Here is a 26,417-nt window from a genome sequence, read left to right as displayed (position 1 = left end):
TCAGCCCTATAAACAGTTAATTTAGTCAATAACAAAGCCAGTTAGTTTAGATGCCACCACTAAATGCTAAGCATAATTGATTTAAAGACAGCTGCTTTAAGTTTGTTAATCTGAAAATATATATGGATCAATGTGGATGGATGACATCTGGGGGACTACATGTGCAAAGAGAAAGAGGACGTTTAGTGTGTGTGTGTGTGTGTGTGAGAGAGAGAGAGAGAGAGAGAGAGAGAGAGAGAGAGAGAGAGAGTATGTGCATGCATGCATGTGTCCATAACTCTTCCTGTGTAGTGTCTGTTTGCCTTTAATGGAGGTGTGGAGCAGTAATACACACTCACACACACATACACGCATTTTTCTAAATGAGGACATTTAATTTACTTTAATTGTATTTATACAGAGCTAAATATATATAATTATCTTTCCTGAAATATTCTGTGAATATTTAAAAACGATATATTTTAAAATAATTATTTTTACATAAAAAAAAAAATTGATAAATATTTATGAATATATTAGAATATATAGAAATGTGTGTGTGTGTGTGTGTGTGTTTGTGTGTGTGTATGTGTGTCTATGCATAAGGTATATTTAAGTGTCTATTGATTATAGATAGATATTCCTGATATTCCTGAGGGTGGGGGCGTTATGGAGATCCTCAAAAAGCGGATGGTCAGATGAAATGGCACACAGAGGAAACATGAACACCTCGAGCATTTACAGCACATTCGGACGCTTCTTCCCAAACAACTTTTCTCTTTGGGAGCATCTTCAGAAGAACTGGACCAGGCGTGATTTGACGCCTTTCTCCATCGACTTTCTGTTTGCGGGTCATGAACCGGACACTATAGTTTTAATGGTGATGTACGTGATCTCTTTCGTGACAGGACTGGTGGGGAATATCATGGCTCTGTGGGTCCTGACGCGCCGGAGGAATCGTTTATCTGGAGCTTCAGCAACCAGGAGACTCCTGGTCAACCTGGCGGTGTGCGACATGATGGTGGTGTGTGTCTGCATGCCGGTTAACTTAGGACACCAGGTGTATAACGCCTGGGTGTTTGGAGACTTTCTGTGTCGAGCTGTGCCGTTCGTTCAGGCGGTGTCCGTCTCTGCGAGCGTTCTGAGTCTGGCCGTGATCAGTCTGAACAGATACTACAGCGTCCACAGTCCTCTGCACGCCAGGGCTTTCTTCACGGCCAGCAGAATGATATGCATGATAGCTGTGGTGTGGGTCGTGTCTTCTGCGTTATGTCTGCCGTTATTTTTCATGAACACAACTAAGACGCTGTCCCTTCTAGACGAACTGCATACAGTGACCGTGTGCGTGGAAAGCTGGTCTAAAGTCAAACTGCGCCAGGGTTACAACTTTTTACTCTTCTGCGCGTTGTATGGATTCCCGGTGGTCTTCAATTTAATAATTTGCTTCCTGACCGGTTGGAAACTGAGTAGAGGAGGCACAGCATCAATATCAGATCCCAACCAGCTCGCTCTGACCTATTCGACATCGCGCCTGAAAACGCGCAAGAGGATCGCCAAAATGGTCTTCGCGCTCGTGCTGCTCTTCACTTTCTCCTGGCTGCCTCTTTACACCGTGGACATCTGGATCGATGCCAACATCGCCAGCTCTCCTGATCGAAACGACGAGATGAGCAATATTGAGCATCGTTGGATTCTCCAGAGCAGACCCTTTGCGCAATGGCTGGGTCTCACCAACTCGTCCCTCAATCCCCTCTGCTACTGCTTTGTTGGAAACTTGTACAGATCGGCCAAGAGGTTCAGAGAAAGCTACAGAGAGAAGATGTCTTCGGTCTTGAGTCTGACCAGTAAATCTTCGATTAGAAATTCCGCTTCTAAAACCCAGCCGCGCAACTCTGGCTCATCCAGGAGATTTGCTTCGGAACCAAGGAGCTACACTGTTTTCAAGCTGACCAGAAGTAAAAGCGTGTCTTCGACGACCGTGTGTGAGAGTATTTGACTTTAGGGAGGATGAGAATTGTACAGACAGACTACAAACAAAGACGTTAATGTTAATAGGGTGATGCTTTATTAACTTTCATTGATAAGTCATTATCAAACGTCATATGCTGCTTAATAGAGTAGTTCATGTAGGCCTACACTTCAGTCTAAATATATATTTTTAAAAGTTTCTTTGCAACACAATAACATGCTTCTATTTTGCATCTATTTATTATTTGCTTTTTTATAATTAAAGATTAAAAAAATATTTCAAGAATAATTTTTATTTGAAGAGTATTTGGCATCTTTTTTACAGTGTCAACTTAGACTTATAATGCATAATGCAGTATTGTTAATAAATTAAAGATGTTTGAAAAAGTTATTAATCATAGTTATTATTTAGTATAAATGTCAATTATATATTTATTTTGGCTATTTTGTTGTTTTCTTTTGTTATTATTCTCAGTTTAATAAATGAATACCAGACTTGTTCTGAAATCATATGAGTGGAAAATTGTGGTCCGATTTCTGGGGACAAACCCAGAGCATGTTGCTCAAGTCAAGATTAATGTATACCGCTCAGAGGCTTTAGCCCTGACGTGTGGTTGTCTGTTTTTCTTCTCACCAATTTTCCCCAGCAGAAATCTGAAGAGCTCTAATTCTAAATAATAAATATTCCTAATGCTATAAATTATGACTGTATCAACTGAAAGTTATAAGAAATTTACAAATTTAATGACAAATTAGAGTTATATAACAACTTAATGCTTTTGTTCCAGTGTTTACTGTCACTCAAGAAAATTACTCTGTTGGAGATGAATATATTTATTCTATGTAATTTCCTTACTAGCGTGACTAATACAGATGATAATTTGTTGTCACTAAGCTTGAGCACAGATGTACACTCTCTCAGTGAATAGTAACTCTGTAATTTTGACTATCACATCTACACAATCTTCTGTGCAGTTTAATTAATTTCACATTAGTCCAGACAAATGGCATTTTAAGATTATCCTCAAGTGCAAAAGATTTTCTGTGATCTGTGCAAGCCTGGTAGCTATTTCAGAAATGTGCCAGGTTCACTGAAAATCTTCTGTGCATAATTTGCTTAGAAATTAATGCTGGCAAGATACATCAGATACATTGCAAATGAGTGCTGATTATTGTACATTTGAAATAAGCTTCACTTCATATGCTGATACTCTTATAAATAAGCTGTGTAATGCTCTGCATTTGACAAATTTTAATGAGTATTTAATTTTCAATCAGTAGTGTTGCTACCACTTAAGCTTAAAATGTGCACACATCGATCACGATACATATAATAGTCTCTCTTAATATGTCTTAATATTCTATGCTTAAATGTTTAACATTTGAATAATGTGTTGTCTCGTTTTTAGATAAACCAGTTCAAATTTCAAAGCTCATCCGAAGCACAGCGAAACTAGCTCTATTTTTGCAAATATATTACTGCTTTTTTCTCTTTTTTGAATGGCCCTAATGCATTACCATAATTTACATTTTTCACTGTTTATAGCAGGGAAAATAGAGTGACTAAGGCCTCTATTTTGCTTAAAAAGATCTCAGGAGTGATTACATTTACTTAAACTGAATGTCTAGCACAAATGGGCTCCTGCCAGTCACTGAAAACAAATGAGTGCCTTAATGGATGTAGTGCCTCTGTTAATAACCTCAGAGAGCTTGTGCCGTCAACAATTCAATCTCGTTTCAAAACAAAAGGAATGTCGGTGACAAACCATGTCATTTGATGTGGCTTTAAAAGCCTAATTCAAAGTTTAATATTGAAATAATTAATATTAATTTGAATTGATATAATAATTCACACCTGATGTAGTGAATAAATGCCACAATATTCAAAGGCATGTTCATAGGCAGTCTATGAATTATCTGAAATTTCCTGCAATAACCACAGTCATTGTTATTCAGTGTGGGTGTTCATTTACTTCCACATTCTGCTTTGTATCTTGAGGATGGAGGAGAGACCTGTGAACATACTCAATAAATTATAGTTTGCTTTTTCATCAGACTTTGGCTGCGGTTACTCTTTCTCTCTCATCTGGACATCTTAAGCTATCCATCCGTAAAACAAGAAATGGGCTTCTTACCTTGTATCTCTTCAGCCCAGCTGTTGAGTTTATTTGAATGTGTCAGTCCACTCAGTGGATTCTCTTCAAAGGTCCTTTTTGTATTCGATCAGTTTAATTGTCCACCTAAAATGGAATGATGTGGTTTGTAGGAAAGATTCTGTATGATAGTCTTCAAGAACAACATAAAAGGCTTTTGAACCCTCTTTATTTCTTCTGTCAATGAATATAGCAACCAGCTAAAGGGTGATATAGGTTACTACAACACCCTAAATGGAATAGTTCCCACATACATGAATGTTTGCTGGAAATGTATTTACCCTCAGGCCATCCAAGATATAGATGAATATGTTTCTTCATCACATCACAACAGTTTTGGAATTTTTGCATTCTCCAATGGATCCTCTGTAGTGAATGGGTGCCGTCAGAGAGTTTAAAAAGCTGATAAATACATCACATTATTCAACAAGTAATTCAAGCCACTCCAGTGCATCAAGTTATATTTTGTGAAGTGAAAAGCTAAGAAACAAATCCATCAACATTTAAAACACCACATCAAAGCACATCAAACATATTTGTTTAGAACTCTTTTGGACTGTTTATGATTATAAATTTTATGCTTAGCATATATCCCATCTGATTCAGATAAGACAACTTTCTTACTGGAGAAAGCAATGTTGATAGAGGACATGTTTGAAGTTAAGTTTTAATGATGGATTTGTTTATTACAAACACACAATTTTTCACTTCATGAGACATTAATAGCTTTACTCGGGGCATGTGGATTACTTGAGGCTTATTGTGCTGTTTTTATCAGCTGTTTGGACTCTCATTCTGATGGTACCCATTTACTGCAGAGGATCCATTGTTGAGCAGGTGATGTGATGCTATATTTCTCAAAATCTTTTCCAAAAAAAGAAACAGACTCTTCTACATTTGGGTGGCTTAAATGTAAGAATGTTTTCAGCACAATTTAATTTTTGGGTCAACTGTTCCTTTAAGGAAAGGGTGCCTGAAGAAGTGTATGATCAATAATATATACTCAAGAAAAATAATATATAATATATATATACTGAACAAAATTATAAATGAAACACTTTTGTTTTTGCCACCATTTTTCATGAGCTGAACTCAAAAGATCTAAGTCTTTTCTATGTACACAAAAGGCCTATTTCTATCAAGTATTGTTCACAAATCTGTCTAAATCTGTGTTAGTGAGCACTTCTCCTTTGCCGAGATAATCCATCTGCCTCACAGGTGTGGCATATTAAGAGGCTGATTAGACAGAATGATTATCACACAGCACAATGCCACAAATTTTGCAAGTTTTGAGGAAGCATGCAATTGGCAAGCTGACTGCAGGAATGTCAACCAGAGCTTTTGCCCGTGAACTGAAATGTTAATTTCTCTACCATAAGCCTTCGCCAAAGGCGTTTCAGAGAATTTGACAGTACATCCAACTGGCCTTACAACCGCAGACGACGTGTAACCACACCATGTTCACCTCCAAGATCGTCTAAGACCAGCTGCTGCAACACTCGGTTTGCATAACCAAAGAATTTCTGCAAAAACTGTCAGAAACTGACTCAGGGAAGCTCATCTGCATGCTCGTCATCCTCATCGGGGTCTCGACCTGACTGCAGTTCATTGTCATAACCGACTTGAGCGGGCAAATGCTCACATTCGATGGCATCTGACACTTTGGAGAAGTGTTCTCTTCACGGATGAATCCTGGTTTTCACTGTACAGGCAGATGGCAGACAGCCTGTATGGCATCGTGTGGGTGAGCGGTTTGCTGATGTCAACGTTGTGGATTGAGTGGCCCATGGTGACGATGGGGTTATGGTATGGGCAGGCATATGTTATGGACAACGAATACAGGTGTATTTTATTGATGACATTTTGAATGCACAGAGATACCGTGACGAGATCCTGAGGCCCATTGTTGTGCCATTCATCCATGACCATCACCTCATGTTGCAGCATGATAATGCACAGCCCCATGTTCCTGGAAGCAGAAAACATCCCAGTTCTAGCATGGCCAGCTTACTTACCGGACATGTCACCCATTGAGCATGTTTGGGATGCTCTGGATCGGTGTATATGACATCGTGCTCCAGTTCCTGTCAATATCCAGCAACTGTGCTCAGCTTTTGAAGAGGAGTGGACCAACATTCCACAGGCCACAATTAACAACCTGATTAACTCTATGTGAAATACACACACACACACCTGTGAGGTAGATGGATTATTTCGGCAAAGGAGAAGTGCTCACTAACACAGATTTAGACAGATTTGTTAACAGTATTTGAGAGAAATGGGAATTTATTTTGTGTACATAGAAAAAGTCTTAGATCTTTGAGTTCAGCTCATGAAAAATGGGGGCAAAAACTAAAAAGTGTTGGATTTATAATTTTGTTCAGTATATACACACGCACACACACACACACACACACACACACACACACACACACACACACACACACACACACACACACACACACACACATATATATATATATATATGTGTGTGTGATTGTGATATGGTCAAAAGTGGTATGAAAAAATATGTAAATATATACAACAATATATTTTTTGAGAAAGAAATACTCATGAGAATTCATGAGAGCATTTTGACCCTTGAGAGGGTCTTACTCTAAATATCATCCTTTCACATATTACATATTGTTGATTTAAAGACCTTACAAAACTGAAAATCATAAACAAGTCTAACGTCTTAAAATATCTATGATATTTTGTGGGATTCTCATCAGCTATGAATCTGCCACATGTTAAAAACTAAGTAATTAATTGCTAATGTCTTATTTTATTGCATGCAGTGACTGGAAGTGAAGGATCAGGTCAGTTTTACATCATAGTGACAGACAGCTGTTTATGAAAATGTGGTGGTGTTTTTTGCTGTCATTTGTTGTCGGCGCTTGTCTGTTTCAATACCTAAGCTATATTTACAGCATAATGCATTTTGATCTCTCTGTCCCTACACAAGCCTTCCCCATTTTGAAAGTCACAGTGTGTTTCCTCTATTCTATCATTTATTTTCGTTTCCATTTTCTGGATCTATCCAGGATAATTGCACAGCATCATTACAACGATCATAATTAGAAACAGTGTCTAAACATGGCACTTAAGAGTAATTAAGTCAAAAAAGAGGTGCATAGTTTATGATAATTTAACCTGAGAGTTGTAATCAACCATAACTGAATTGGAATCATTTGCAAAAAGCTGCAGAGAAGCAGGAGAATGAGGTTTATGACACAAAAAGTAGATTTGCATATAAATGTGAGTTTAATAGTAAAAATCAGGCACATTATCATAATTGCACATGGTTATTTTGTGCAATGTTTATTCAATTTTACAGTGATTGTTATTATGCCTTTGCCTGCTGAATATATTACAAGTTAGCTTTATTTTTGACCTGAATACTTCACTTCTTTTTATACTTTAAAAGTTCACAGTGTTTATTTTGCCAAGAAATTAATTCCCAGAAATACTGAACTCTATTCCCAATGAAATGCTTTTTAATACAAATGAATGATTCTTTCATCAGTGCAATAATTTCTTCCGCATTCTAATTTTAGAACAAATAGGGTTCGTAATGTCAAGTCATCTGAAGAACATTCACTGACTCCTCTCAATAGTGAGAAGCTGATGTGAAACTATATATTTCAGATCTGAAATGGAATGACTCAGACTCATGAATTTACTCATCAATGAAGCAGAAACAGATGAATATTATATAGCTTTGCAAATGCTGCAGTCCTGCTCCAGCGTCAGAGAGATCTGAATTTGTAATATGTTAGGCCTCCATGATTCACAGTCAGTGCTATAGAAGAGCAAAGATGAGTGGGTCATTGATAGGGGCACATTTCATTTTGTTGGCTTGGTAAATTAAATGATGGGGATTTTTTTCAATTGAGGGCAAAACTCTTGTTTTGAATTCGTGCTTTTTAGGCATTGTAAGACACAGAAGCAATTTCATCTGTCAGTCTTATACTATATACCCTTGTGAAAAAGATATACACTGTCCCATACTTTGAAAAAGAATACTTATTATGGAAATAATACGCTTCAACAGAATATACTAAGCATGAATTAAATGTTTTCAGACACTTGACTACATATACATTGCATTAAATGAAATTTATATTAAGTGTAATTAGTTTTAGAAATTATAACTTTAGAGTGCTTTTTTACCGACTAAATACATACACATTTGTAATGATGAAATTGCTATTTAGTACAAGTAGAATATATTGATATAATTATACAATTTCTAAAACATATGACTAAATGTAATAATTGAATAATATTGACTATTACTGTTAAAATTATAATGGTAATTATGGTAATGGGTGAATAAAGCCCTCCTGTAGTGAATCCATGTGTTTTTCTAAGAAAAATATACATATTTCAAACATAATAAACATTTTTCTCTCACTTCCGTTATCTGTCATTGCTAAGAACCTCATTTAAAACAACTTTAAAGGCGAATTTTTCAGTATTTAGATTTTCAAATGATTGTATCTCGGCCAAATATTGTCCTATCCAACCAAACCATACACCAATGGAAAACTTTTTTTATTATTATTCAGCTTTCAAATGATGTATAAATCTCATTTTAGAAAAATTGACTCTTATGACTGGTTTTGTGGTCCAGGGTCACATATGATTCCAGGGGAGGCAACAGAATTATAGCTTTTCTGGTTTGTAGCCTAAATCCTCAAGACTGCAGCTTTGGAAGTCTTTGCCCATCTGTGGAGAATGTGATGTCCTTTTAATCCCGCTGTCAGGCACACGGGGCCTAGGCCAAGCTGGGAAAAGACTCCCAAACATCTAGTCTCCATAACACCCCACATGACAAGCAAATCAGGAAGTATCCTCAAATATATCATCCCACTGGATGGTTTTTTGGATGAGCAAGCCAAGCCAGAAATGACCATCTGTGGAAGGTAAACAATGTTAATAAAATAATTTAATTTATAGTTCTCTTACTGGTAGACTAGCCTACCTGGAGACATTCTGCAGTAATATAAACTACCCATAGTTTCCTGATATCATCAATTTTAGATGCCCTGTCCAAAATAATAATAATAATAATAAAAACACTTAATCTGCAAACAACCATTAAACTGCAAACAACTGCAAGTCATTTTAGGAACAACGCAGGTGAAAATAAAACATTTTTTGAGGGGGGGGGGGGGTAATATGGAATAAGTCCAGTAGGTGGAGGTATTGCCCTAAATGTTTGCTCAGATTTTAACAACATATTTCAAATCGGCAACAAAAAGCCATTGTTTCTGACCCTCACATAACGTTTAAAACTCTATATTTCAGGATAGTCTGGCTAGAGCATAGGAACAAGTAAATGCTGAGGGGAAACCTGTCTGGTAACTTATCTGCGACTCAGATCCAAAAAACATAGGAGAAGAAACAGCAGGACGATTTAAAATGAGCCAGCGAAAGCAAGGAAGATTCAAAATTGTGAAACATGTACGCGTAATGTTTAATAAGAATACATTTTATATTGATATTAATATTTCAAGATGTGAAGCAGGTTTACTTGATTATCCATGCATCAAAATTATGTTCAAATGCAGGCTTAAATTTCAGGCTTTTGAGGAACGTTTATTTGTACAGTATCTACATCTCTTAATCATATTGCATTGCATTGTTTTGTTACAGAACTTTGTTAATTAAATAAAGTTAAAGTTAATAAAGTTAAAGTTACAGAACTTTGATAATTAAATAAAGCATTTACATATCTGCTCATACAGAGTGACATCTGATATTTATATAAGTAGTCTCTAGTCTGCTGTCTCCTGTTAAAAAGGTCTCAATGATTTTTACATCGCAAATTTTAATTTTGCCATCAAATGTGCAACAAGTCGAATACATTTACCTCTGAATAAAATGTAGGTGTCTTTTCCTTCTCAAATAGGCTAGAGCTCCACATATATCATGAGTAACAATAAAAAATATTTTTTTTTATAAATAATAATAATAATAATATTAATAATATATATATATACATACATACATACATACATACATACATATATATATATATATATATATATATATATATATATATATATATATATATATATATATATATATATATATATATATATATATATATATATATATATATATATATATTACTTTTGCCAGATAAAAAAATGTTATGTATGTCTCTTGATAGCTCAAGTAAAATCTGGCTCCTGAAGTAAGCCCACTCGAGAAGCACTGATCTGAAGTGTTAACATACTGGCTGTGAAATAAATACACTGCTTTTGTGAGTGGTGTAAAAACAGGCTTGAGAACAAACACTTCCTCTGTGACAGTTCTGTAGCTGTGCCACAGAAGATCATCAGTACAGTCTGAAAGTGTATAAAAGAACCACCGAAAGCCTTTTAAGTGACAGCATCTAAATAGCAGTGCCAAGACTAACACCATTTCTTTTTTCTTTTTTTTTATAATTAGTTTTTATTTTTGTATTCTGCATTTTCATTATAATTTTAATTACATTTTTAGTCATTGTTGCTGTTGTGTGTGTCTGTGTGTGTGTGTGTGTGTGTGTGTGTGTGTGTGTGTGTGTGTATATATATATATATATACACACACACACACACACACACACAACAACAACAACAACAATATATAACAATATATAACAATATATAACAATATATAACAATATATATATATATATATATATATATATATATATATATATATATATATATATATATATATATATAGTTTTTATAAATTTTTATATCAGGGACTTTTTAGTGCATTAATTTAAAGTAAATAAAAATAAAATATGCTGCTTTAGCAACTACCTGAAATAAAATATACTTCAGCTTGTGGGAGAAGACTTATTCACTTTGCCTTCTGAAAGGATCTCTTCCATCTGCCGTAATATGATGTATGGTTTATATGAAGTTCAAAATCACTCTCACGGACCTTTTCCTGGACTGTGCCCAGCTGGTGGAATGACCTCCCAATCTCAATTCGTACAGCTAAAGACTCATCTTTTTCGCCTGCACTTAACCAACTAACACTAGCACTTTTCCTTTTCTTGTCTTTTTAATTAAAAAAAATAAATAAAAAAAACCTGCCTATGCGTTCTATACTAGACTAACTGAGACTTATCATGGCACTTGTATACTGTTGTTGTTCTCTTGTTGACCTGACTGCTTCTATTGTTCTCATTTGTAAGTCGCTTTGGATAAAAGCGTCTGCTAAATGATTAAATGTAAATGTAATGTAAATGGTTTATATTTTTGACATCAGCAGGGTTTGTGTGTATGATGGACTGCCCCTTAAAAAGGACCATTTGTCTTCTACAGGTTGTTAAACAGACTTGTCTCTGATTGCAAAACCTTGTGTAGATTAAGATGACATATCCTATTTAATGAGTCAGAAAATAACAACCATTGTGAACACCAGCTGCAATTTCATGATAATTATTGCAATAGGAAATTGAAAAAAAAAAAAAAAAAAAAAAAAAAAAAGATCCAAGTTTTTGGAAAGTTTTCAGTTTTTTTTTAAAGCATCTTTATAATATAATAAGTATAATTCAAAGCAGAAGTAATGTAACTTTTATGAATATAACATTGCTAAATCTATATAAAAAGGTAATTTTTTGTAGCTATTATTTATTTATTTATTTTACAGGTGTTTTACCTGTATTTTGAATTTTACACTGTATTGTGTTGTGTTTTAGATCTGTCCATAAAATTACAGAATAATGTTCTGGTTATGAGCTGCCACTGCTTTCTGTTATTTTACATGTATTTCTTGTAAAGACTCTTTCTACACTCATCAACCATTTTAGGGAGCTAATCATAACTTTTCAAGTACAGTGCCACACCAGGTTATGTACACTTGACATTTTTATCTTTCCATGACATAGTGGACCTACCTGTTTTTATGTTATTTGTCTTCTTTCTTCTTGATTTACTGTTGAATTTGGGTGAGTTTGGGGAAGTCGTGGCCTAATGGTTAGAGGGTTTGACTCCTAACCCTAGGGTTGTGGGTTTGAGTCTCGGGCTGGCAATACCACGACTTGAGGTGCTCTTGAGCAAGGCATCGAACCCCCAACTGCTCCCCGGGTGCCGCAGCATAAATGGCTGCCCACTTCTCTGTGTGTGTGTTCACAGTGTGTGTGTGTGTTCACTGCTCTGTGTGTGTGCACTTTGGATGGGTTAAATGCAGAGCACGAATTCTGAGTATGGGTCACCATACTTGGCTGAATGTCACGTCACTTTCACTTTCTGAATGATTCTCTGGCATGGTGTATGAAAAAGCAGGCCCACAAACTACAGTCTTGCTTTTCACATCATACACGGAATATGATATATGACACTGCTTAACCACTGTCCCAATTTGTTATTCTTCCAAGTTTGGTTATTTTCAGCAAATCTTAAGAAAACAAGCATTCAGAGATGTCAAAATATAAATCCTTTAACAGTCGTGCAAACAGCAAAAATAAAAAGCAAGTTTTCAAGAATAGACAAAATAAAGTCTAGCAAACTAACTAAATAAATGCATGTACATTCTGAATTAATGTGCAATGCATTTAAGAGGTTTTATGGCTGAATGAGACACAATCTATGTATGATGTAGCCTATAGTATTGCAGACATATGTCTATGTGTCTATGATCTTTCTGTTCTCTAGTGTTTATGATATAGCTACAAGTGAAATAGGTTTTTCGTCAAGTGCACTGTGCAACTACTAAACAATGAGCAATATATTTGTATTAACTAACATTAACTAAGAAAAATAAATTCTGTAAAAAATATTTCTCATTATTATTTAATGTTAGCTTGTGCATTAACTGATGTCAACAAATGCAAGCATATTGTAAAGTGTTAAAAATACACATTTTTTTCCATTAGTACACTAATAATGAATCTTTTATTGTTCTGTTTTATTTACTGATTTTACTTTCCAGTGGAATTTATTTTTTGAATGACACAGTTGGGCTGGCAAACTAATTTGCAATGTGTGTGAAAGCTCAGCAGGAGTCAATCAGGCATTTATGATCTTGTGCTAGTGATGATTTTCTGGTAGCAAATGATCTTCTATATTTGACCAATAAAGATTATTTCTCGAAAGGCATAGTACAATTGCATAAATGGTTATATGTTGTTATTTTTTAGGATCATAATCAGAACTCACTAGGCCTGACATCCAGAATTGCTCATGAGATGGGTTATAATATGACGAAGATCACTCCACCTGTGACTCATCAAATTTAAATTCCATCTGTATCATGACAGAACGTGTAGGGTAAGCAGTATTTATATGTGTTTTCAATTTTTGTTTTGGTCAGATGTCAGAACTGTCTGTAGATTATATTATGTTCAAGTGCATTTAAAAAAATAAATACTTTCAAGAGCACATTCAATGAAATTACATAACATAGCACAGTATTAACATGACTATATGCATGAAACCATTCATAATGATTTGTCCAGTCTTACTTTACTCTGTTTTTGTCTCTGTATATGGTATTTCTTGTTTGTTTTCTATTGTCTTGTTCGTAAATTTATTGCTCGCTGTCCTTGAATGTTGAGAAAGACGCCTATAAATAAAATGTATTATTATTATTATTAGTTGTAGTAGCAGTTCATAGTGTGCACTGTTTGAAAATGACATGCTCTGACCTTGTCTATCTAGCACGCCGTTCCCGGAGCTGTTTAGTGACTGTAGTCTGGAGCAGCTGAGTGGGTTTCTTGACAACCCCATCCCCGGCTGCCTGCTGGACACCCACAGTTCATCCAGACTGTACAGTGAGTCTGTCAGTGGTAATGCACACATATCCTGTGTCTGTAGTGACTCAGACTAGCCCATCTGATCTATCTCAAATGATCCTTTTTTATGACATCATTAATGCATAAATGTAGGATCATCTTTGACTCACTTCTGATGTCTCATTGATGACTGTGATTTAATGTTTTGTGTAAGGAATGTGAAAATCCATGCTGTGATCCCATGAACTGCAGGCTCTCTGAAGGCTCACAATATGTGCTCATGAAGACTGCTTTGAGAATTGCCAGGTAAGTGCCTCTTATGAAAACTGTTCATGGCCTTGCAAAAAAAATTTTTTTTATGTAAGAAATTTGCCCTGTAACCATACATTTTGGAATAGATCTTTATTAAAGGAATAGTTCACCCAAACATTAAAATTCTCGCAATTCAACCTCCTTCAAAGAAGAGGTTTAGCAGAATGTTAATATTGCTCTTTTCCATATAACAGAAGTGGATGTAAATTCGTAAAGTCAAGCAGCTGAAAGGCAAAAACACTAAAAGCACTATAAAAAGGGAAATTTATGTGACAGGCTGAATATAAACTGTTATTCATTAAAAACTTAGTGTAAGTAAAAGTGGGGGAATAATTAATTACTTAGTACCTAAAGTCAACATGAAATAGAATTTGGAAATGATTTTACTTTCCTAATTTGAAGTAGATCTAAGTGAAGCAGAATATTCAATGAGTAATATGTAATGATGGGACAGTCTTCTCCTGTCACAGTTTATTATCCAGACACAACTAAGTGAGCACAATCAGCAACACTATCTGATTGTGCGACCAATGAATGTGTTTAAGAAAACCATTAAAAACAGTCATTGTTATTGCACAATTACTGTTTCTCTGCTTAATTTTAAATTGCTGGAAAACAATATTTCTTAAAAGCTGCACCTGAGTATCACTGTGATTCAAACTCAGGATTTCCTGTTTGTTAGGTGGCCACCCTATCTTAAGTTAATTACCCAGCACCGACATCTAATTTTCCATCATGGAAAGTGACATGTAGCTAAGTATGGTGTCCCATACTCAAAATTTGTCTTCTGCATGTATCCCAACCAAGTGCAGACACACACACAGCAGTGAGTAGTGAACACACACCCACCCACCCAGAGCAGTGGGGAGCCAGTTTAGCTGTTAATGGTTCAGTGTTTTGCTCAATGGTCTCACCTCAGTTGTGCTATTATTTCAGGTGGAAGAGAGCACTAGTCGTTCACTTCCCCCACCTACAATACCTGCTGGTACTGAGACTCAAACCTGCAACCTTAGGGTTACAAGTCCGATTTTCTAACCATTAGGCCATGACAGAATCACTGAAAAGGTATTAGTTTTAAAATCTCAGCTTCTTTTTTTTCAAGCTTCTTTTATAGGTATTTTTATGGCGGTGGGAGTTTTCATGACTCTGGTGGGACTCAAACCCACAACATTCAATCTGCCTCATTTTACAGTCTAGAAATTTGCTACCCATTGCACCTGTCATGTTAAGGGTCATTGAACTTCCTTTTATTCACCACCAGAGGTCATCATCCACAACACAGACTCTCACACTACACAGTACACCCTGGACTATATTTCCCATGCTCCATTGCACCAATCACATTCACCTAATAACAATCACACCATGCACCTAAAACCAATCACACACAGAAAGCACAATCATCAGAAATGCTTTATAAGCATTGGACTTCCTCTCACACAGGACTGAGTATTGTTCTGCACATATCCCTCTCCTAGCTATAGCTGTGCTATGTAAGCCTTTCCATGTTAGTTTCTAGTTTTCATAAGTCTTGTCTCTGTTTCTAGTTTTCATAGTTTAGTCTTTTTCTTGCTTTTTCATGTTACTCGTATTTTGACCCTTTTCCTCTGGATAACCCCTCTTGCTTAGCCCTCTGGATGTTGTTCACTCATTGAAAACCCACGCTTGCCCTAGGATTACTCTTGTGTCTTGTTCTCTATATACCTGTTTGTCAGTGTTTGACCCATGTCTGTTATGACCACGTCTCTGTCCAATAAAAGCTTGCATATGGATCCTCACATCTCATTGGCTACCACGTTACAGCACCACTGAACCTACTTTTCTTACTGACTTTTGTATGTCCAGCATTGTGGCAAAAGATGACAACATGGCATCTTTGTTTCCAGGTAGAATGTTAAAAACTCGACACACACGTCTCTTAGAAATTCAGTAGAATTCAACCAATCAGATAATGACTTCGAAATTCCTGAAGTGTTTCCAGTAAAGTGTGCCATATGCATCAGACATTCAGCCAACAGTCCATGGGCATGATGTCTGAGGCTGACACTATTGCTGTGGAAGCTATAGAAGGGTTACTCAGAAGAGCAAAAAATCAAGGAAGGCTTTAAAAAGGTTGTTGAGGAGCTTATAAGAGTTTGCAATTGTCATGCAGGACTCTTTTCTAGACGTATTTCTGGGTGGAGGAAGGGTGTTAAAGAAATTCCTAGTTGGACACAAACCCTCAATATGCTATCCAATGGACCACAGAGTGATTTGGACATTTGATGGTTTTCCATCGAGGCTTTTATATGTCCAAAACTCATCAAAACTATCAAGTGGCCAATGCCCCACTCACCTTCAGCACTGCCTAAGACTTTGGGGAACAGGTACGCATGAGTTTATAACCAAAAAGTCCAAAATTTCTCCAAGATCAACAGACATTTTACAAGAGATAGTAAGTACTTGGTTCAGAAGCACACTCAGGGTTCATATCTGGGTTGTAGGGTTGGAAGTGCATTAAAATACTATGCACTGCACCCAGGGGTGGAGTGGGACCAAAAAATCTACCGGGAAATTTCGTAAACCACCGGCCCTCGGTGGTCAAAAAAAAAAAAATGCTAAAAAATATATACTACTAGCGTCATAACCCTTGCAAAATTATTTTAAACATATTAAGAAAGCCACCGCTACTGGTCACGTTGTCTATGGTTAGACTGATTTGTTTAGATCCAGTTAAATTGCTACCTTGACAACGCCACATGAGAGGCGTTCACACCGCCGCTGACTTGAGCTTCCAAAGTTACCGGAAGTCATTCATTTTCAATGGTAGCTGGCTTCTCTCAGCTGCAAGGAGTGTCAAATTCCTTGACGTTGCGTTTTGAGTGACCAGAGCGGCAATCCGAGAGTTGAAAGTGGCTCAACTTTATGGTAATATTTAGCTATGACGCGGTTCAGCGGCAAAACGCCAGCAACCAATCGGAATATAGACGTCCTTCGCGCTGGCTGATTCCGCAGAAACATACAATGTAAACTTTCGTTCCTACCAAAACATTAGTTCTGAGAAAATGGAGGAGAAGCTAATCATCGCCGTTGCTGGGTTGCGTTTCCTATCATTATCGGATTATTTGCACAGTTTAACCATCATAGTCCCATAAAAAAACCCAAAGTCATGTTTTGTGAATGATTTAGTTAATCACTACTAATCACTTGTACATAAAAACATCAAAACATACATAAAATGTGAGCATATCACTTGCTAATCATTTATGAATGTTTTTGTAAATTATATAGTTTATCATAAACTAACCACTTATAAATTACTTACAACTGAACTTTTATTATAAAGTGTTACTGATTATTAATTGGCGTTGGCGACGTCATTATAGTATGAATATATATAATACACACACCACTGTCTACCTACCACTAATTAAATTAGTCTTTATTATTAGGCTACCAACATTTACTAGCTTGTGCTAGTTCACGGGCGGCTAGCAATTACATACGTTAATGCTTGAGCGGCGCCACTGTTTTTTCTGTCAATTCACCTGTTGACGCCTGATTTCGGAATAAATCCGTAATTTTTGAGCACTTTGATGCATTCTCCTCCAGCATACACTTCTTCTTCATTCTGGCCTTTTCGGCCCCTCCTTTGTCCTTTCTCTTCTTGCCTTCCATGGGGGTATCGTTAAATGTTATGCAACCACGCTAATCCTTCCTGACTGTCAATTTTTTTTTGGTCGACCGGCCGACCGGGAAAAGTCCAGATCGTCCCGATTGCCACTCCGCCCCTGACTGCACCACTGCGTCTAAGTAACATGGCAAAAAAATAAATACTCTTTTAGTTGAGTTTTGAACCTTATGAACTGGTACTAAATCTTCAAAAAGACTCCAAACTTCTGAATTATTGTTCATGGATCATGCTCACTGGTCATTGACTTGATCACAGAACCAGTGATATTGTCTGAACAAGTACAATTGGTGTGCCTGCCCGAATTTAAAATTTATTTACAATTTAATTTAAGTATATAGTTCGGACCAGATATTCTTCAGGTACTAAAAGAACTGTTAATTCAATTAAGGCTCCAAACAATTAAATCGCTAGTTTCCCCCACTAGTTTTGTCATAACACCCGTTTTTAGGTCTAAGCTAATACATCAAGCATAGTTACATTAAATTGATTTTTTCCTATATAGAAACATGCTTTGTGGAAAAATATTTTGTGATGGAGCAAATTACTACCCTGTGACTGGTCAGAAAGCTGTGATAGTAATATTTAGGAGATTTTGCAAAGGGCAAGCAAAGATAATTGGCATCTCAGTAGCAGTTGCAATCGCTTTACTTGTACTTGCACTATGTGGAGTTTCACTGCAACTTGTCACATTGCAGGTCACAGGAGACACAGTCAAAGTTGTGTTGAGACCACCCATCATTCCAAGAAGAAGACCAGATGTGAAATCATCGTGTGACTCGTTTAAACAAATTACAGTCCCTCTTGTTCACGTTTATAGTGTGGGAGTGGATTGAACACAAAGTGCTTTATAAACAATGCTTTAAATACACACATAAACTGTTGTGCTTGGCCTCGAGTAAGAGTTGGGCTTTTGTCTGTTAGTGTATGATGATATATTGGATATGTAAAACTTCTGAATGTGTGGCTGGAAAAATAATCAACAGGCCAAAATGCTTTATACTGTAATTAATTTAACATTTACAGACTATAGTGGTAAAGTGAATGCATTTAATTCAATTTTTTTTTTACTTTTTTACTGATTGCAAATGGAAGCAATCTAATGTCACATGTAGAATATTAGTAATAAACAAATCTCATTAAAAAAAGATGCAATGTTTTTTACTTCAATAAAATACAATCATGTCATTTTGCTGATTTGGGAGTTTATGACTGTGAAAACTGATTTTTCAAAATTGTTAACAACAGTGATGTAAAACACTGGTGATGTCACACCCCTGAATGAAATCATGAGATTTAGCTTTTGTCTAACACTAGATCTCGCTATGGAAAGTGACTCAAATCTTTTTTTTTTTTTCTTAAAGGTTTGTTCTGCTTCTACGCAGAGTTTTTCTTTTTTAAATTTCTATTAATCAGATCCTTAATTAATCATGTGACACTGAAGACTGGAGTAATGGCTTTGCATCACAGGATTAAATTACATTTAAAATACATTCAAATAGAAAACAGTTATTTTATATTGTAATATTTTGCAATATTACTTTTTTGGTTAAATGTCTTGCTTCTAAAGCAAACAAACAGTGATCTCATTTCCTCATTTCCTGTTTGTTAAGACATCAGTTTGCAAACAGAACAGTATTTTGTAATCTGTAATATGTCAGATGATTCCTCTTACATGTACCGTAATCAGTTATGATGTAAATATTTTTTCTTTCTCTGTTAAATTCTTCTTTTGTTCACTTCTCAATTTCATGAGCAGAATCCAAGTGCAAATATTTAAGACATGCTGTAATAGGTTATTCTTACAGATGGGTTTAAAAAAAATTATAAATGAACTTATCATAAACTTGTGTAAAGCATATTTACAATATCACACTTCTTTTCGAGTCTTTTATAGTGACTCAGGTTACATAAAATTAGATCCCAGTCCAGTAGGCTAGTGTGATATCTCTTGAAGCACAATTGGGAAATATTAAACAGGACAGCACTTAAGCCTGTTTTGTTGTATTTAAAGTAATAGAGATCACAAGGTCTGTCTCTTTTCCTTTGTTGCAGTTTTCTGCTGACTGTAGTATGTGTATGTCCTGCTGGAAGCACGATTCTCCCATGCAGTCTAACACAGTCTAACAGACATGTACAGCAGCAACAGTCTCCAAGAAGAGGACAAAGGAGAGGGAAAGGTGTACGGGAATGTTTTTGCAGAACTGGAGTCAGTAGACCTGCCTCTAGGAACAACATTAAGGTAGAATGACTGTTATGTGTTATAAAATAATAGTGATTTTGATGGATACTTTAACTTTATGTGTCATTGTACCACAGTTAATAAAGTATGACTTCAGCTAGTTATGCAAATAGCAAAAAATGATTAAAGTAAAATACATCAGGGCCATGCATAGACCTTTAGAGGGGCAGGTGCTCAAAGTATAAAAGGGGCACATGGAACAATGTTTTAAATAGGGCTGTTCTCCTTGCTGATACGTGTATTGAAACATACAGTCTATGATTGAAACGGATGCTTCTCTATTGATAATGCAGCAAATGCCGTGATGCAGTTTTGAAAAAGAAACACAGAACAGAAAAGAAAATTTTAAGTTTAAAAGTTAAACAGTTTTACTACTCTGAAATGAGAAACTAAATTCTTATTATTATTATTATTATTATTGAGTTTACAGTGTATGGTGGTTTTGCTCATGTAAACACTACACTACTGTTGTTGTTGTAAATACATTTTTTTTAAAGTCTTTTTTTTTAAGAATTCTATTCTAATCCTGTTCTAAATGTATGTATTTTTTTTTGCATGATAATGATAATAAAAACAGGATTCATAAGTATAATTCGGAAGATGAGAAAATCAGCTTGTTTTATCTGTTTTGTGATCATTCTTTTAATGCAATCTATGGTTTTTAAATAAATACTGTAATAATAATAATAGTTCAAACAAAGGCAAGATCCCTCAATGCCCTTTAAAATGTTCTCAATCAAACAGCAAGAAAAAAAGAGAACAGGCACCTTTGTTTATATTGCTTTGTGTAGAACGACGTTTTGCATTTTTAACATTTCATAAATATTTAATTTTAATAAAAGGTCAATTCGTCCCCTGCATTTTATTTGGGTAGGTGTGTTTACATAGAGGTTTCTAGATTTAAATTCAAAGAGACATTATTGATCGTCTTTGCATGACCTGACATTTTATTCGTATCCAAAATGAGGAGATGAACACTCTCATGAAGTGTTTGTTTCATTCATGCTCGGAGCTGGAGGGCGATCTCGCGCAGAAAATCCAAAACAGACTCATAGAAGTAATAACTTATGACATGCAGGAAATCCGGCTGTAGCTGTAGCTGAGCTTTATAAAAAGCAAAAAAGTTACAATAAACACATAAATGTGAAAATATATGGTTTATGTGTATTTTTTAAGTTATGTCCAGGTCATAAATAAATAAACTAAATGAGTAGTACAGTACTGATTGATGTATAATTTAGTACATTTACATTTACATTTTATTTATTGAGTATATTTATCTCATATACAGATGAGGACAGTGGAAGCAATCAAAAACAACAAAAAGAGCAATGATATATAAGTGCTATAACAAGTCTCAGTTAGGTTAACACAGTACACGTAGCATGGGATTTTAAATAATATAACAAATAAAAAGAAAACATAGAATAAAAAAAGAATAGAGCAAGCTAGTGTTAGAGGTCTTTACACATACACACACACACACAAACTCACACATACAATTGCATAATAAATGAAAAGGAAATAGAATACAAAAAGATTAGAAAGGTAATTAGATTTTTTTTTTTTAAGAATAGAATTAGAATAGTGCAGTGTTAAAGTTATAGGGTCAAATAAAGATGGAAGAGATGTGTTTTAAGCCGATTGTTGAAGATGGCTAAGGACTCAGCTGCTCGGATTGAGTTGGGGAGGTCATTCCACCAGGAGGGAACATTTAATTTAAAAGTGACTTTGTGCTTTTTTGGGATGGCACAATCAAGCGACATTCACTTGCAGAATGCAAGCTTCTAGAGGGCACATAAGTCTGAAGTAACAAATTTAGGTAAATGGGTGCAGAGCCAGTGGTAGTTGAATTTTATACGAGCAGCTATTGGAAGCCATGCAGTGCATATTGATAAACAGAGGTGTGACATGTATTCTTTTTGGCTCATTAAAAATTAATCTTGCTGCCGCGTTCTGAATTAATCGTAAAGGTTTGATAGAACTGGCTGGAAGACCTGCCAAGAGGGCATTGCAATAGTCCAGCCTGGACAGAACAAGAGCTTGAACAAGGAGCTGTGCAGCATGTTCCGAAAGAAAGGGCTTGATCTTCTTGATGTTGAATAAAGCAAATCTGCAGGATCGGACAGTTTTAGCAATGTGGTCTGAGAAAGTCAGCTGATCATCAATGTGTGTGTCGGTGGTGGTGAGGTAAAAGGGGAGCAGGCAGTGGACCAAAGCACTGTGAGGCAAAGCAGGGGGAACTCGAGATGTTTAAAACTTTTTTTGTTGTTGCTCCGTTTGCATTTGTATTGTTTTACTACTTACGCAATTAGTTTAACTATATATCATTATATTATTTACAATACACATATTTCAATTATATTTTAGGGGGGGGGGGGCAACCCTCAGATAGGGGGGATCCCGACCCCCCCCCCCCCCCCCCATATATATATATATATATATATATATATATATATATATATATATATATATATATATATATATATATATATATAACATTACATTACATTGCATTACATTGTGTGCTTTCGACTGACTAAATTTTACAACTGTTCATAATTCATGTAATAATACAAAATAGCCATTCATCAAATGTGTGAGATTTATTTCCATTTAAGGTCAAGAGAAAAGACCCCTGCTCACTTTCCTATGACATTCGACTTATTTTCGCTCTGCACAGTCCGTAGCTCAGTGACAGAATCTCAAAACAGTGACCTCTGGCCTGTAACCCGCGAGCTTCCGGCTGCTGCAGCTCCATCTATCGGTGGTCTGGAGTTACTGCATCTCTGTCGGCGTTGTCACATATGAACACTGTGACGGTTAGAGCCAACATGGCGGAGAGCGAGAGCTTGGAGACTATCACCGAACATGAGCGAATATTACAGGAGATCGAGAGCACGGACACGGCGTGCGTGGGGCCGACGCTACGGTGAGAGATGAGCATCATCTGCTCTTATTTACCCTTCAGATGGCGGTGATGTTTCTCCTGTCTGATGGATAGAAAGCAGGCCTTTGTTTGCTAAAGATGCAGCTCAAGCAGGACTTTATGTTATTGGCAGTGCTGATGAATCTCTCAAATAAAGTGCTGATCGTGTCAATGTGAATTCGTGTTTTCCTAGATGATTTTTTATGAATGATCGCTGTATGCTGTTCTGACACTGTACACTGATTTCAAACACACAGTCAATGACATCGATCGCTGTTTTCATCGTTTACGACTGGGGATGTTATTTGTGAATTATTTGTAATTAATTTAATTTAAATGTAATTGTAATTAATTTTCTGAACGTCTGTCTGTTTTAATAAATTAGGATGTAAACACCTGAGGCCACCTTCACTGCATTATGAACGAAAGGTGGAAAGCTTCGAGCAAAATAGCTTTAGTTTTGCCAAATGGACGTCTCTGTCAGGTTATATACTTCTATACAGTCCATTTCCTTTTCCAAACACATCTCAGCTGCGGAAGAATGAAATGAGTGGGTGTGGCGTTAATAAACGAGTCTGGGTTGAGTTGGAGATTAATATTCTGCCCTGAGCTCAGGTTTATCTCCTCCCTTAATGTGATCTGAGTTTGAATAAAATCAGAAGAAACCACGACGGCCCTCACAATTTGAAGATTTCAGCACCGTTGCATTTAATCATGTGTTTCATATTTCATTAGAAACCATGCTTTTATGATAATGCTTTTTATTCCAGTAGAGATTTGCTGTATTTGGCTTCATGATTTGTGATCTAATCATAATTTCGGTAGAGCTTAACTGTTGTCACATTATAAAGTCATGGTTTTATGAAGGGCATGAAGTCTTTGACTTAATGATAAAAAAAAAAAAATCATGATTTCAGTAGCACTCATGATTTGGCTTCGTGATTTCCAAAGAGCTGTGGTGCGCCAACTTTACTCTTCCTTTACGATTTCTGATAAAATCATGATTTCAGTAACACTCATTATGGGCATGGCATCTTTGCTTCATGATCTTTTTCTTCTGATCAGATTGTAATTTTCTGTCCTGATGTCTTTAGCTTTATGATTTCTGCTAAAATCAGTATTTCAGTAGTTCCCAGCGACATCCTGTCATGACATCTTTGGCTTTATTGTGATTTTGTGAATCATGTCTAAGTAGCGCTCAGCTGCATTTCATTGTAAGGTTTGTGACTTAATTACACTAGAAATCATGATTTCAGCAAAAGTCTACTAACCTTTTGCACTATACGTCTATATCAAGCGGCAACATTCTGATCTGAAAAATGAAGCCTACCCGGAAGAGTGAAAAACTGCAATACATCGAAAATCCGCCAGGGGAAGGTCCCAAAAGGGTGCAAATGTCCATAAGCCCCCATGTTAAAATGTCCGTTTTCACAGCATAAATTCATGTGTTTACAAGTTGGTCCCATGGACTTTTATTGTATTTTTCGATAGCTTCCGAGTGCCTGACAACTGTGAGGGGGGTGATTTTTTTTTCTAACTCGTTAGTTTAGATCGTATTTAGATATAAAATATATGACAATAAGGGTGTGGTTAACTTTGAGTGACAGCTTGATTGACAGCTGACAAGGCAGCGCCACGGAGAATGACAACAAGAAGCGCAATTTTTTAATACAGTTGACATATAATACTACTGTTTCTGTATCATGTAATGTAGTTTTAAGAGGTTTTCAGGCGAGAATGTAGTTGTTTAAAGCTCAAATCTGTGGTTTATTTAAAGATTTATGAAAATTTTATCCAGTTGATCCAGCGATGACCGGGCGCTCGGTGTTCATGTACCCCGCCTGAAGCAGTCTTTCCTCGGCTAGTTTTCCGCCAATGCCGCGGACTCTGGCGTCTCTGTAGTGGTTAAACATGAGATATAATTCATCTTGTGTATATCTAATGGGCGATTTTTGTTCTCGTAAATCTATAATTTTTTCCCTGGGCAATCGTTTTGGCTGAGGGGAAGTTTCATAACTTTATAAGCTATTTAACTTTACCGATGTATGGTTAGACTAGAGCGCTGACTTTGTATGTTTAACTGAATTGTTTGCTTTATTTGTATAGCTTCTTATACCTTTTACTTATACTTTTATAATGGCTAATATTGATAAAACTGAAATTTAACAAAAAGAGACTGGGTTGAGTTTTGTCATTTTAAATTTTAATACAACGAAGATGATCTGTAAAGTTGTTTACTGCAAAATCTGTTCTTTAGTACAAATGCACATATTGCCTGGACCATAAAATGTTTAATATTTTTATATTATATTTAAAATGAAAAGAGGCAGGTTTGTATTTTATATTTTGTTTTTTCATAAATAGGCAAACGTTATGTGTAGTTGAATATAATCAATATGCGTTGCCTGAACCACATTTGTGTGGCTATAATGTTTAAGATTTCTTTTAATGAAAACGAAAATAGTTAGTATGGTGTTTTATAACATATTTCGTTGCCTAAAATATACACAGAGATAACCGAATTTGCATTGCGAGCTGAGTAAAGCGCGCTGCGTCAGAAGGTGGGCGGGGTTAGGATTTCCCAAGATTTTCCAAGATGGCGCTGCCCATACCCCCCATAAACAGCTTCAAACCCGTTCTTCAGAAAGTTTATGGGTGACGTCACAGACGCTTTGTCTATGTCTATGGTCTATATCTCAATGTTCAAGAAAATATTGGAAGAAAACTGTTAACTGTCAAAACACTACTCGCCCTGGGCTATAATCTAAGCCTCTAGAATAAAGTTGTTGTTGACAAAAAAAAAGTTGTTGACATTCCAGTGCATGCAACATGTCCTGAGGCCACAGTAATGCTGATCGTTACAGATACTGTATGACAGCTGTGTTTTCTCTTTCCACAGATTTCAGATATGTTACCTAGTCCATGTAACATATTGTTTACACACAGCAGCAAGTCTTTGAAGGAAAGGCTCACCTGCTTCTTACTAGGGCTGTGTATTGCAAAGAATCTGGTGATATGATACGTATCATGATACGATATGTTGCGATACATTGCGATACTGTCAGCAAGGCAGTCCCAAGATATATTGGGATATTTCTTATTTTAGGAATAGGATATATTTTTATAAAAGCTGTCATTAAGAACAATTAAATTCAAGTTTATTTGTATAGAGCTTTTTACAATACAAATCATTGCAAAGCAACTAGACTAGAGATCGACCGATATGGGTTTTTCTATTGCCGAGGCTGATGTTTAGAGTATAGGGTCAGCCGATGGCCGATATGTGCTGCCGATTTTTAGGGCCGATATCTTGAATTTTTCCGCTTCATTTGCATGCTAAAATGTCACACTAATAATAAGTGGATGCACAAAATTTCTAAACTTATCATCATTTATTGAGCAATAATGACTTGACC

At 36.0% G+C, this 26,417-nt stretch overlaps 2 protein-coding genes across 6 annotated transcripts in view; both read left to right on the top strand.

The window, feature by feature from the left end:
- The first annotated feature begins 637 nt into the window (after positions 1-637).
- On the top strand, positions 638-2,262 carry LOC132122600 (gastrin/cholecystokinin type B receptor-like). The gene has a single exon (XM_059532978.1). It carries the CDS (start codon positions 683-685, stop codon positions 1,973-1,975), a length of 1,293 nt encoding a protein of 430 aa, XP_059388961.1. The 5' UTR covers positions 638-682; the 3' UTR covers positions 1,976-2,262.
- A 17,668-nt stretch (positions 2,263-19,930) lies between these two features.
- LOC132122031 (exocyst complex component 6-like) overlaps positions 19,931-26,417 on the top strand; it is a 78,228-nt gene continuing 71,741 nt past the window's right edge. For 2 of the 5 annotated variants that reach the window (XM_059531872.1, XM_059531876.1), the window contains exon 1: positions 19,931-20,072. In XM_059531872.1, coding sequence (XP_059387855.1) covers positions 19,963-20,072 — 110 coding nt within the window. In that variant the 5' untranslated portion in view covers positions 19,931-19,962. Of the gene's footprint in view, positions 20,073-22,759; positions 23,005-26,417 lie in introns of those variants that run through there. The other 3 variants (XM_059531875.1, XM_059531871.1, XM_059531874.1) reach the window with 3 other exon arrangements.

The sequence above is a fragment of the Carassius carassius genome, chromosome 40 (assembly GCF_963082965.1).
Source record: "Carassius carassius chromosome 40, fCarCar2.1, whole genome shotgun sequence".
Taxonomy (NCBI): Eukaryota; Metazoa; Chordata; class Actinopteri; order Cypriniformes; family Cyprinidae; genus Carassius; species Carassius carassius.
Note: the sequence above shows the minus strand (reverse complement) of the source record. Positions and strands in the feature narration are given on the sequence as shown.